The sequence below is a fragment of the Natator depressus genome, chromosome 4, assembly GCF_965152275.1.
Source record: "Natator depressus isolate rNatDep1 chromosome 4, rNatDep2.hap1, whole genome shotgun sequence".
NCBI lineage: Eukaryota > Metazoa > Chordata > Testudines > Cheloniidae > Natator > Natator depressus.
The window spans coordinates 99,147,428-99,161,080 of NC_134237.1; the positions used below are offsets into that span (position 1 = coordinate 99,147,428).

Consider the following 13,653-nt stretch of genomic DNA (forward strand, 5'->3'; position numbering starts at 1 on the left):
TGTATCTTGTGGTTCTGTAACACTGAACAAACCAAATTCAGCACTAAATTTTCTACCTCCCATCAAGCTGTGTAAACCAGCAAAGGGAAACCTGTAAAGCAACTTGGTATCTCTATTTCTAATACTTATAAAATTTAAAATGAGTGTATTATGTTCACAAATATCTGGTTGAAGTACCATATGTTAATAATCTATCTTTCTTTAGGATTTAATAGGTATTACTGTACAAGTGCTACGAGTGAAATCCCAGCCCCATTGAAGTCAGTGGGAGAAGTCCGTTCCCATAGCTGTGTATCTTATATAATACTAATGATTGTAGTATGCTGTGACAAACTGAATATCTTTTTACTCACAGACTGCAATAAAAGGTGGTGTACTTTGGAAAGTGGCTTCTTGAGTTACTATGAAAATGATAAAACAACCACTCCTAGTGGTATGATTGACATCAGTGAAGTTATCTGTCTTGTGGTGCATAAAGAAGACTCCTTTTTAAATACAGGGTAGGTTCCAAAATTAGTCATTCAAAATAAACTAAGACATTTTCTAGCCTTTGTCCTAAGAAGTGACTACATGTTCCTGGACTCTTACAAAAGAGCCGAGCTGTTTTATGTGGGTGACAAGAAATAACTAAGTAGTCTTTGGCAATTTTTTTTTATTAGTCAATAAAAATGTAAGGAAGTCCACATTTTCTGTAAAAGGAATTTATCCTTAATATACAAATTGCTAAATTATGATAAATTCGAACATTCATTTTGGATACTGACTTCTCCCCCAGGCCAAAACATTTGGCTTGTGCCTCTCTTCCTGCAAATAAAGGAGACAGTTCAGAGATATCCAACAGTCTCTAGGATTTGATCATGTATCTTCCAACCCAGGGCTCACTTCTTCTGAACTGAACCTCACAGCATGACTATTGAAGAGCTAAGTAATTTCCGAACAGGATGTACTTTCCAGTATAACAGATACTGTCCTAGCCACACACAAGATTTCCACTGTATTGATTTATGCAAGAGTCTGGACACACATCTTCAGGTGTCAACGCAGATTGACAACAGCCTAGAAAGCCAGACATTCTTGATCTTCTGGATTTCTTACATGGTTAAAACTACATATCGACACATCTCTGTGTCAAATACCATCATGAATGCGGGCTCATCTAAATCTCTGGTATATGTCTCTACGGTATTGGGTTTCCTTAAGGAAACATATATTCAAATGAACAATCAGGCCTAACTTCCCTATTTTGGATCTACTCACAGTGCTACAAGTTGATGTTAGCCATCCATTCAAATCAATGGCATATATAACTCCCTTAATTCCTTTTCCTAAAGCCCTGCTTCCTGGTCACAACTGCATCTGCAAAAAGTGTCTTCAGAATCTCTATCTTAGAAAATGTGACCTTTATTGGGAGACTCTGTTGTCTAGTGGATAGAGCCGTGGACTTGGACTCGAGAGATGTAGGCTCTATTCCTGGCTCTGCCACTGGTCTGCTGGGTGACCTTAGGCAAGTCACTTCCCTTCTCTGTGCTTCAGTTTCCTCGTCTGTAAAATGAAGCTAATGATGCTGAACTCTGTTATAAAACACTTTTGAGATCTACAGATGGAAAGGGCTTGACAAGACTTGGGTGTTAGCATAATGGATAGACTAAATGAGCCCTTTGAGGTCCCTTCCACCCCTACATTTTTATGATTCTCATTATTATTTATTATTCATGTTCTGTGAGGACAAGAATGGTCACATAGTTTAGGCTCTAAACTTGGATTTGGGGAATATATATTCACTTTCCAGCTCTATCACAGACATCTTGTGCAATTCGGTTCCCATCCTAGTGAATAGGGATGATATTTCTGCCCTGCCTCTGTTTTTGAGATTTTCAGAAAGCACAGTGATGGATCTAGATTGACATAGAAAGCACATGCATACATGGATCTAGATTGACATAGAACTGGTTGAAATCATTTGAAAGTGTGGGGAGGGGGTAACAACAGTTGGACATTTTTTTTTCCTGCTTTTTGACTGGCAGAGATAGAAAAGGTAGTCCATTCTACTCCAGAGTCTTTCACAACAGAGGTTTAACTTTTCCTTCCCTAGACCTCAGGAAATCATTCTTCCCTCATTTTGCCCAAAGCCTTAACACACAGGAAAACAAAACACGTCCTGCAATACAGTGAAATCTTGGCTTCATTGAAGTCAATGGCTTAACACCTGTGGATTTCAGTGGTGCCAGAATTTCACCTTAGATGTCTGAAGAGAAGTTAAAGGGTACCTTAACAAAGCAAGAAAAACTCCCTCAAATTATCTTTATGTATTTGCATCCAAAACCTCCAGAGGAGGTGCCAGTAGTATTATATTACATGAAGCCACAGAGACACTGATTCCAAAAAGAATAAAAATCCATTCAGCAAGTTTCAGGACAGTATCCTGGGAAGAAAGGACATCAACACCCACAAAGGAAATCTATAAAGCTGACACCTGCTGACCCATGAACACATTCATGAACTGCTACAGGCTTGGCCTTTGTTTCTTTGCAGAAGCATTGTTTGGCTCTACGGGGCCCGAAATAAATAAATTAATATGTCTACTAATCTCTCCCTAATTAATTCTACCTTACTGCTTGCTACATCCCAATTGTATCTGCCTGGGTGAAAGGTCTAGAGTTAAAAACTCCTTGCCTCATTTCCTTTCTGGAAATATTTCCTCCAGTCCACCCCACTTGAGAAGTCTGTTGGGTGACTATATGATGGCCTCTAAATTTCATGTCTTTTCTTAATGGAGTAGAATAAGCTGTTACTGTTGAGATGCGTAGCCTATTAATAATAAGAATTTCCATATAACTTTGGAAGTGCTCGCTTGGAATGAGGGTGGAGGGGCATGAGGAATCCGCAGAGCTTGTAGACAAATCTGAACTGCCTCCAGTATTTGAAGAAGAGTCACAACCCAAATGTGTTGGACTAGGGGGAGAGGTCAAAGAGCGGATATCATAACTCATTACCATTGTACTAATTCATATAGGAAGGATCAAGTCATCATTTGATAAATTTGGCTAGAAATTCAGGCTGATTTTCTTTGATAATGGCAGCAGCATTATTTTTATGTTGCAATTAGCAAAATGTGAATTTTGATTCGCCAACCTTTAAAATATTAGGTACGTTTTAATATTATTTATGTATTAATATTTAATCATTTGCAACATCCTTTTAGTGGGTAAATAGTCCATTTATATTCAACAAGCATAATATGTTTTGAATGTATTTCAACAATGATTTGTCCTGAAATTACATAGAATTGCAAGATCAAGTAATAGTCTTCCAATGAAATTTTCATTTCAACTTAATGCAAAGCCCAATATGCAATGCCCTCACAAAATGTATAGATGTAAAAGGTACTGTAACTATTCTGCTATGACTGCATAATATAAGCTGTTTTATGGTAGTAGCTACTTTATATATGTAACATTAAAAGAAAAATGCAGATGGATTTTCCATAGGAATGAGATAAGGAGAGTATGAGAGAGAGAGAAAAATTGAGCTCTTGACTATTTCATATTATGAAGCCTAAATACAACTGCCTTTTTTATTCTCTTGCTTGCTTTAGGGCCATTTTTACCTTTGAAATCTACTTACTGTCAGAACGTGTTTTTCTATTTGGAGCGGAAACTGCACATTCACAGAGGAAATGGACCTGGGCAATAGCCAAGGTAATGCTGATAATTATCTGTTCAAGTCAGGCCAAGAGCCTTTACATGGGATATAAAGTGGCATTGTTAGCTTAGAATTGTCTGGGAAACGATTCTTTAATGCAAGTTGACGAATACTGATCTATCTGGCGTGCAAAGGCTTTTTGTACAGCAGAAGAAAATATCTGCTGTACTGTACGTGTGTATTGAGATAATGCAATGAAACACAAGGAGAATTGGTACGCAACGTTCTAACACTGCCCTTAAGAATATGATTGTAGATGTGCTAGTGTCTCAGTAGGGTTAGTATCAATAGATCCTGATCCATGCAATAGGAGCTTACATCAATTGAGCAGTGTATGGCTACAATTATGCTTTCCGCAAATTTTCTACTGAAATAAAACAAGGTACATAAAGGTTACATTACTTATAATAAAAATAGATCATTGACTTTGCAAGCTTAAGGAGATCAGAATTGTAAAAATTTACTATTCCTCATTTTACATTTGATTTTAGGATTTAATTTATGTATTTATTTTTTATCCTTATTAAGGGGTGCAATATCTATCTATATTGTCACCTCATCCCCACTTAATACATAGTATTAATACATACAATACATAATACATCCCCACATTATTACTTTATGTACATATATCTTTGGTATTTGGAGTGGCTTATTTTTTCTCATTTTTCTTGGCAGCATTTTGTCCCCTTTGTGGCTGAATGTTTGTTAAAGAGAGACTATGATCTGATTGGCCAGTTGTACTACAAAGATTGCCATAATCTTGATCAGTGGAGAAAAGGCTGGTTTGCTATAGATAAGTCAAGTCTACATTTTTGTCTTGAAATGGAGAATGCTCAAGCGGATTCAATACATCTAAGGAGACTGCAGGAGCTAAGTAAGATTTCAGAGAATATGAAATGTATTAGCATGTGTTCTAAGAAACTTGTTCTGATCTTCGCTTTTGGGAATATCTGTATAACATTAAAATAATGAGTGTCAAGGAATTCAATGCACACATCCCATTGCATGCACCAAATGCCATCCCCATCCACTCTCATACTCTGTATCTATATCTGTTTCTCTTTTTCCATTGCTTGCCCAGATTAAAGCCACTTTCACAGCATCATAGTTAGTAAACCAAGTCTGGTCTAGTTACAGTAGTATCATTCTTACAAGTGTGCAGGATCATAGAATAATACTTGACCTATTGGGTCTGTTGTCTTTTATTCCTGTCAATGCAGAAACATTCAACATGTATTCTTGAGATGAATGACTGGTCTAGTTTTGAAGTATGCAAATTTACTGGAAAAAAATAATCCTTTTAGAAAACTATTTCGCTATCTAGTGTTTTTCACTCTTCTGTTACTTTTGGTATCAAATTTTCCTTTGCTCAATTTCATGATGCGAGGAAGATAGGAGTATATTTATTTAATACATTCTATAGTATGTTACATTGTGCTCCAGAATAGAGTAATTAGATTTTGGAGCCATCTTTAGTTTTATAATATAATTATACAGAGCAGGTTAGTATGGAATATAGAGCAGGGGGAAGAAAAGGTTAGAAATTATGCTCTTCATAAATTTTATTATCTCTTTCTATGTAGTTCTTCATACATGCTATTATTGTATCTATTTGTAGCTCTATCCAACTGCACAGCTGTTATATCTGAGACTGTTTTGCACTTCAAAGCAACTTAAAAGCCAGCAGATCTCTTGGCCTCCTTTAATTTCCCGCATCAGTACCGTGAAAAGCACCTATTTCTTCATGAATTCACATACGTCTGGCTCTCGTTTAATCTTTGGAATACTTTCTGGGCTTGACTTACAGTTGCCAGGTCTGTGGACATCAAAATCTGAAACAATTGCATTGGGGATTAGTTAGTTATGAGAATTCAGAATTTCAGGGTTTTTTGGCTATTAGTTATGAGAATTCAGAATTTCAGGTTTTTTTGGCTATGCATTTGTCTCTGCAAGGATGCATGGAGGCCTAATTTTTGAATATTGGTCATTCTGCAAGTAGTATTGCTTTGATTCTGATGATGGAATGGACGTCTTGTAATACTAGTGATATAATTCCTTCTGAATTCCTAGGCTCCCAGACTGTCCATCCTCCTTAGATTCTGACTTTTCAATTGCCAGAAAGTAAGGGTCTTTCCCACTAATGAGGAAATTGAATTATATACTGGTAACTGAAGTTTACAAAATAATAATTCTTCAGAGTCACTTGCTACTTTTTCTCCCATCTTCTGTGTGTTCAAGCAACTGTGAATTTAAATAAAAAGAAAAGGAGTACTTGTGGCACCTTAGAGACTAACAAATTTATTTGCGCATAAGCTTTCGTGAGCAACAGCATCCGATGAAGTGAGCTGTAGCTCACGAAAGCTTATGCTCAAATAAATTTGTTAGTCTCTAAGGTACCACAAGTACTCCTGTTCTTTTTGCGAATACAGACTAACACGGCTGCTACTCTGAAACCTGTGAATTTAAATGAGGTATTGTGTATATGTGACACAAAAATGGAAGCTACTGGCATTTGATACATGCACCAGGATACGCTTATTGAACTTGATTGAAATTCAAGATTTTGCCGTCTCTTGAGATAGATGGCAACATGAAGATACTCCATAGTCTCTTTGAAAGAGATTACCTATTCAAAGAGCCCAGTTTGTAGGTAGGTAAAACTCAGTTGAAGCATTTTTGTGTGTAGCAGACCTTTTACTGATTAGATAATACTGCTTATAAAAATATAGTGGCGTATGTTACATATAATTGATATGTATACTTTTATATAGGTGGGTGTCTATGTATGTATGTGTACTTATGTATACCCATATAGACACACCCAATATAAATCAACATAATCAAGAGCGAAAATGGTCTTCACGCTACACTAATGAGTTTTCTCCATAATATGATATTGTAAATATTCACAGCCATTGGAATACAAGCAAGCTGAATCCAGTTTGCTTCTGTGCCTTTACAGTACTGTAACATGCTTTTTTTCCAGGTTAAGGTTAATTTGATACAGCAAAACAGTGAGGTGCACTTTACATTAAAAATCTGCTTATTTTTACTTGGTTATTATCCAAGTTGTTTGTCTTGATATACTTTTGTGATCTATTGTAGTTTATGTTTTTATGCTTTGACAATTTGTCGTATAGTCACTTTTTCAAAATGCATGCTAAATTTAAAACATTTTGATGAGCTTCATGTTCCTTTGGTCATTTAAAATCTGTTACATATATTTCCAAGAGGAAAATGTCATTATGTTTTGTTTTCAGCAATCAGCAGTCTGATTCAAAATGGAGAAAAAATAGATGTCCTGCTGCTTGTTGAAAAAGGAAGGTAATGTGTTCATTTGTATATTACCAATTTTAAAACTAGTAGATGTGGTCTGATTTTTAGGCTGATTGGGTTTTAGGATTCTTGCTTATCTGTCGTGTTTTCGCAGTTGTGGTTTCTAAGTAAATTGTGGCCTTTTAGAAGAAAAAAATTGCTTTGTTTATTAAGTAAATCTTAAATTTGTGTCAGAAAATGCTAACAGTTCATTTTAAGTAAGTAAAATTTTCATGTTGAGAGATTATTCCATCACTCATATCGAGGCCTCGTCAGAAAGCCCTAGTTTCCTTTCCCAAGTAGACAAAAAGAATGAGAACCCTTCTAAAAATTTCACACTGCTTCTGTCTTTACTTGACTATTATATCCCAGGTTCTTTATTTAAATCAATTTAGAAGTAAGAGTAGGTATGTGTGGTTCATCCTTTTTATTCTTAATTTAATGCATGACTTTAATCAGTAACATACTGGTAGAAAAAGGACTTTTTGATACTAGTTACAAGGGAATGTTAGTGAAGCAATGTCTATTTCAAAGTAGAATTTTGTAGTTCTGATTTCTAAACTGTGCAGTTTTCCTTGTACAAACAAGGACAAGTTTGCTCAATAACTGGTCAAACCTACTTCTTGACTGATATGAAACCTTTATAGAATTAAGATGAAAAGCTTGCACATTCCTTAGCTATAGTTTAGTTGGATAAAACTAAGTGAAGGATGGCTTGCCCAAGCCATTAGCAATTTCCTGCCAGCAAGATATCTGAAGGAAAGCAAGCGTGATGAAAACAAAACTGACAAGATAGTGATAAGGGGTGTGAAAATGAAACTGTTTTCTTCATGCAAGGTTCAGACCTTAGGAAAACAGCACTGTGTTGGAAGTCTGATATGGACGCCACTCTAAAGACATTTTCAAATTTAGGGGAAAGAACCCTCATCTGATGATGGGACTGTTGATAATTATATGCTATTGAGGGAGTGAACGATGTGCAGGTAAGTACTGAAGACAATGATATTTGGACTAGTGGCCCCTTTGAACATCTGGTGATGGCAGAAGATGGGTTTGTTTTCTTCTTTCTTGCTTGCTTCCTGCCAGGAAGGGGGAGAGGAGGAGAGAACAGTTGCGAAGTTGCATTTTTGAATGATTTGATTGTCATTTATAGCAAACCTCCAATAGCATAAATACTTGTTACATCTATGTCCCAAGTAAATTATTGTCTTACTCTAGGAAACTCATCTGTGTCTCCAGTATTTTAATTCTCTCATAAGCACTGTTTTAATGTCCTAAAAATGTATTGCACATCATAACTGAATATGGCAATACAGATGGAAAACTAACACCTTTCCCGGAGACGTTTTTTGAAAGAAACATATTGAAAGGTTCGGTGATATAAAACACAGTCCAACTAGGGACCCAGTGGGTATGCTATTCAAACCATAGTCCAACAGATTAATGCATACCATACATATAATTTCAGAGATATCAGTGCTCGGAAAAACTTCTAGCTCTAAATCAGATTTTATTATTGCTTTCATTATAATATTTCTGTCAAGCAGAGACAAGTTTTCCCTGAACTGCTTTGATAGTTTAATGGAAATTCTGAACTATTTGGAAGTAATTCCAGCAGGAGCATCCGCTGATTTTTTATGGTGAGCATTAATATGTTGAATTTTTCTCCACTTAAGTCTGCCACCCTAAATTTAAATGCATAGTGTTCACATTATCTGAACCATTAAAAGCCATATGGATATAAGAGCTTTGGCATAGTAATGGTTTCATAGGCTATTACTCCATAAATCTCCAGGTTTTCAGCATGCCTGCCAGATATTTATCTGGTAGCGATAAGCAATTTATTGTGGCATGATTTTGAAGAGTTAAAAATACTACTTTAGTATGGTTTCTGTTCAGCTTTGATATATGAAGACAGTAGATTAACCCCTTAGTACATCTATATGGAATTCCTCAATATTAAATTCAGTGTTGCTTCAACACACAGAAGATGTTAGAAGTTAGTATTGACCAAATGTGTGGTGGAGGTGAAATAGCAAAGCCTCCAGAATTTCCTACTATGTCCATGAACTTGTGGTCATGTTTTTGTAGTGTACAATTTGCTAAATTGAGTTCCAGAGGCTTCTAGGCATGATAAATCTATATTTTGATATATTGTCATCCTTGGTATTACTTCATAAGTCGTTTAGAGAAAAACTGCACAATCCAAAATACCAATAAGCAGCTAATGGGAATGAGACAAGATGAGAAAAGTTTGTTACAGAACTATAGAACCTTGAAAGTGAACAAAACACTTAAAAATTCTTTGCATCAGTGAATGAATCAAGATGGCAGATTCCTGCCTCCTCTTTTAAAAAAAATACAGTTGGGGGAAGTAACAGTTGGGCAAAATCTTGGCTCCAGTGAAGTCAATAGGAGTTTTGCCATTGACTTTGGTGGACCAGAATTTCATCACATATGGAAACATAAACCATTCAAATGAACAAGAAACCCTGGCAAAGAAAGGATAGGGGGTGGGCTTAACCACTTGCATAATTACTTATGAATCTTTGTGCCTTAAATTACACTTAAAATATACTTGTGCTGTCATAGCACAGGAGGTTTAGTACATAAAAATGATTCATAATGTGACAATCTAAAAGTTTGCTGACAAATTTAACCATAAAGGCAGAGTTTTATTAATCTTGATGATATTTCTAGTCATAGTAATAAAGCTGAATGGTGTTAAGTCTTAAATTATGTTACCTGAGCAAACCCTTTGCTTATTTCCGAGGCTTAACTTAGGCTCCAGCCCACAGGGAAAAGGAGGAAGGGACCCCACGTGTATTTGAACTTTGAGAAAGCCTTTGACAAACGCTCTTAAGCAAGCTAAGTAGTCATGGGATAAGAGGGAAGGTCCCCTCATGGATCAGTAACTGGTTAAAACACAGGAAACAGGGTAGGAATAAATAGTCAGTTTTCAGAATGAATAAAAGTAAATAGCCGTGTCCTCCAGGGACCTGTTCTGGGACCAGCCCCGTTCAACTTATTCATAAATGATTTAGAAGAAGGGGTAAACAGTGAGGTGGCAAAGTTTGCAGATGTTACAAATTTACTAAAGATAGTTAAGTCCAAAGCAGACTGTGAAGAACTACAAAGAGGTCTTACAAAAGTGGGTAACAAAATGGAAGATGAAATTCAGTGTTAATAAATGCAAAATAATGCACATTGGAAAACATAATCCCAACTATACATACTATGATAGGGTCAGCCCAGATGGCTACAGAACAGTGATAGAAGGCAGATATATTAGTCCCAGATTAAGTAGATCCCTTTTCCCTGGGTAAGGAAATGGACAGTTCTAGAACAAGCAGGAACCTGCTGGAACCAGTTCAGGCAGGCAGGCTAATTAGGACACCTGGGGCCAATTAAGAAGAAGCTGCTAGAATCAGTTAGGACAGGCTGGCTAATCAGGGCACCTGGGTTTAAAAAGGACCTCACTTCAGTTAGGGAGAGGCGCGTAAGGAGCTGCAAGTGAGAGGACATGCTGCTGGAGGGCTGAGGAGTACAAGCATTATCAGACAGCAGGAGGAAGGTCCTGTGGTGAGGATAAAGAAGGTGTTGGGAGGAGGCCATGGGGAAGTAGCCCAGGGAGTTGTAGCTGTCACGCAGCTGTTACAGGAGGCACTCTAGACAGCTGCAATCCACAGGGCCCTGGGCTGGAACCCAGAGTAGGGGGCGGGCCCCGGTTCCCCCCAAACCTCCCAACTCCTGATTAGACACAGGAGGAGTTGACCTGGACTGTGAGTTCCACCAGAGGGGAAGGTCTCTGGGCTGTTCCCCAACCCACGTGGTGGATCAGGAGAGACAGCGGGGCGGGGGTGGGGTGGTTCTCTTTTTTTCCCCATGCTGGCCAGTGATGAGGTTATCTGAGTGAACGGCAGATTTGAGCCACAAAATTGGCCAAACTGAGGGCTGCCGTGAATCTCTGAGGTGAGCAAATCCGCCAATAAGCACAGGACGCACCAAGGTAGAGGAGGAACTTTTGTCACAATACAAAATGATGGGGTCCAAATTAGCTGTTACCACTCAAGAAAGAGATCTTGGAGTCATTGTGGATATTTCTCTGAAAACATCCACTCAGCCCTGGTCTACACTTGGGGGGGCAAGGGAGGGGAATCGATCTAAGTTATGCAACTTCAGCTGCATGAATAAGGTAGCAGAAGTCAACGTACTTAGATCGACTTACCGTGGTGTATTCACCGTTGTAAATCGATTGCTGCCAGTCCGCCGTCGACTCCGCCTGCACCTCTCACGGCGGTGGAGTACAGGAGTCAATGGGAGAGCACTCGGGGGTCGATTTATCGCGTCTAGACTAGACGCGATAAATTGATCCCCGCTGGATCAATCGCTGCCCGCCGATCTCGCAGGTAGTGTAGACATACCCTCAGTGTGTAGCAGCAGTCAAAAAAGTTAACAATATTAGGAGCCATTAGGAAAGGGATAGATAACAAGACAGTAAATATCATAATGCCACAGTATAAATTCATGGTCTGCCCATACCTAAAACAGTGCTTGGAGTTCTGGTTGCCCCATCTCAAAGAAGACATATTTGAAATGGAAAAGGTACAGAGAAAGGCAACAAAAATTATTAGGGATATGGAATGGCTTCCATATGAGGAGAGATTAAAATGACTGTTCAGCTTGGAAAAGAGATGACTAGGGAGATATGATAGAGGTCTATAAAGTCATGACTGGTATGGAGAAAGTGAATAAGTGTTGTTTACCGCTTTACATAACACAGGAATTAGGGGTCACCCAATAAAATAAAAGCAGGTTTAAAATAAACAAAAGGAAGTACTCCTACAAAAAATGCAAGATCAACCTTTGGAACTCATTGCCAGTGGATGTTGTGAAGGCCAAAAGTATAAGGGGTTTGAAAAAATATTTAGATAGGTTCGCAGAGGATAGGTCCATCAATGGCTATTAGTCAACGTGATCAGGGACGCGACCCCATGCTCTGGGTGTCCCTAAGCCTCCAACTGCCAGATGCTGGGCCTGGATGATAGGATGGATCACTTGATAATTGCCCTGCTCTGTTCATTCCCTTTGAAGCATTTGACAGCAGCCCCTGTCAGGACCAGCACCTATCTGACTCATTATGGCCATTCTTATGTTTTTATGTTCTGTTCTTATGTGTGTACCTTTCACAAAAGAAGAGCCTCGCCAAGTCTGGCTTGTGATATGATGCTCACTTCAAAATGGAGGAAGACAGTTTTCAGAGCCTCTTTTTATTTTATTTATTTTAGTTTATAACAATTGTGTGTACCCTGTCATGATTCAGGGCAACTGCACATGCATTTTTCCCTTTAGTTGTTCAGTAAGGGCCCCCACTCTCAAGCTTCCAGCTCCTTAGCAGTTGCCTTTCTCGGGTGGAGACCCACGTCTCCCTCCCTCCCTACTAGGATATTCCCAGGTCGAAAAGTTCCCTGCTTTCACTGTTGTTTCCAGCAAGAGAGAGTCTGCCTAAGCAGACCTGCTTCATTTCTTCCCTCAGAGACAGGGCAATTGCCAACAATTGTAAGTTCTCACACAGCACTTCCTATGCAAGCCTATTTTATTCTTAAGGTAAAAGCACTGCAGAGAAAACATAAACAAACAATAAAAGAACTACATGCATGCTAATAAGCTTATCAGAGAGCACCCCAACTCTCGCTAAGTCCTTCAGATCCTCGAAAAGGGTTTATTTTGTGGTCACAAATTCATAACAACATTAGCTCAGAACTAGCACCCTCATGAAAAGTTTATCCCCTTCTTTATACAGTATGAAGGTCTTTGAACTGGAGTTTTCAGGAGCAGGTAATCAGAACACAGCCTGTTGCTCTTCTCACTGTGTTGCTTCAAAAGGATGGATTAAAAGTTGGTCTTTTGCATTCTCCTCCCCCCAAGTATCTCCTAGGAAATCCACTTCACATTTTTTGTCCCAAAAAAGTCCTTTGCCATTCCTCCTATCTCCCAGATATTGCATCAATCCGGTCTTCTGGCTAAAGAGGTTTCATACAATCCCACAACAGTACACAAACATTTGCATTTTCAATAAAATGGTCCCCAAAGGTGTTAAATGTAATTCAGTAAGGCTTAACTTAATTCTATAAGGTTTGCCCATGATATTGCAGGATGCTGTCATATCTATTATATTCCCTTCCAAGCTTTGTGTGGTAGGTGGAGGGCATGTTCCAGGATCATGTGCCTTTCTTGGAAAACATGGTACTTGCTGGTTCCATTCCATTTAAATCAATAGGGATTCAGTTTCAGAACTTTCATTGATCTCAGCTGTGGAAATACTGTGCGTGGAGAGGGGGAGCTAGCCTGGTCCCAAACTTTGTAGGGATATTCCTCTTTAAGTATTGTTCCTAACTGTAATAGAAGTATGGATGACTGACAGGTCAGTGTCAGGACACTTAAAATGTTTCTACTAATTTGAGACAGATTTCTTGTTCAAGTATCACATCTCAAAGCAATAGAAACTTTAAAGTGTGACCACTGTTGCAATGGTAAAATAATTACAGCTGTAAATGTATGTATTTTTTGTTATTGGCCCCTGAGCCAGGAAACTCACTGGTATGTTGTGTATGTGTTTATATGGATATACAC

General features: G+C 38.2%; 1 protein-coding gene across 1 annotated transcript in view; it reads left to right on the forward strand.

Moving 5' to 3' along the window:
- ARAP2 (ArfGAP with RhoGAP domain, ankyrin repeat and PH domain 2) overlaps window positions 1-13,653 on the forward strand; it is a 187,514-nt gene that overhangs the window by 94,168 nt on the left and 79,693 nt on the right. The window contains exons 15-18 of the mRNA XM_074951566.1: window positions 356-500; window positions 3,596-3,698; window positions 4,381-4,579; window positions 6,966-7,029. Of these exons, the coding sequence (XP_074807667.1) occupies window positions 356-500; window positions 3,596-3,698; window positions 4,381-4,579; window positions 6,966-7,029 (511 nt within the window). The remainder of the gene's footprint in view (window positions 1-355; window positions 501-3,595; window positions 3,699-4,380; window positions 4,580-6,965; window positions 7,030-13,653) is intronic.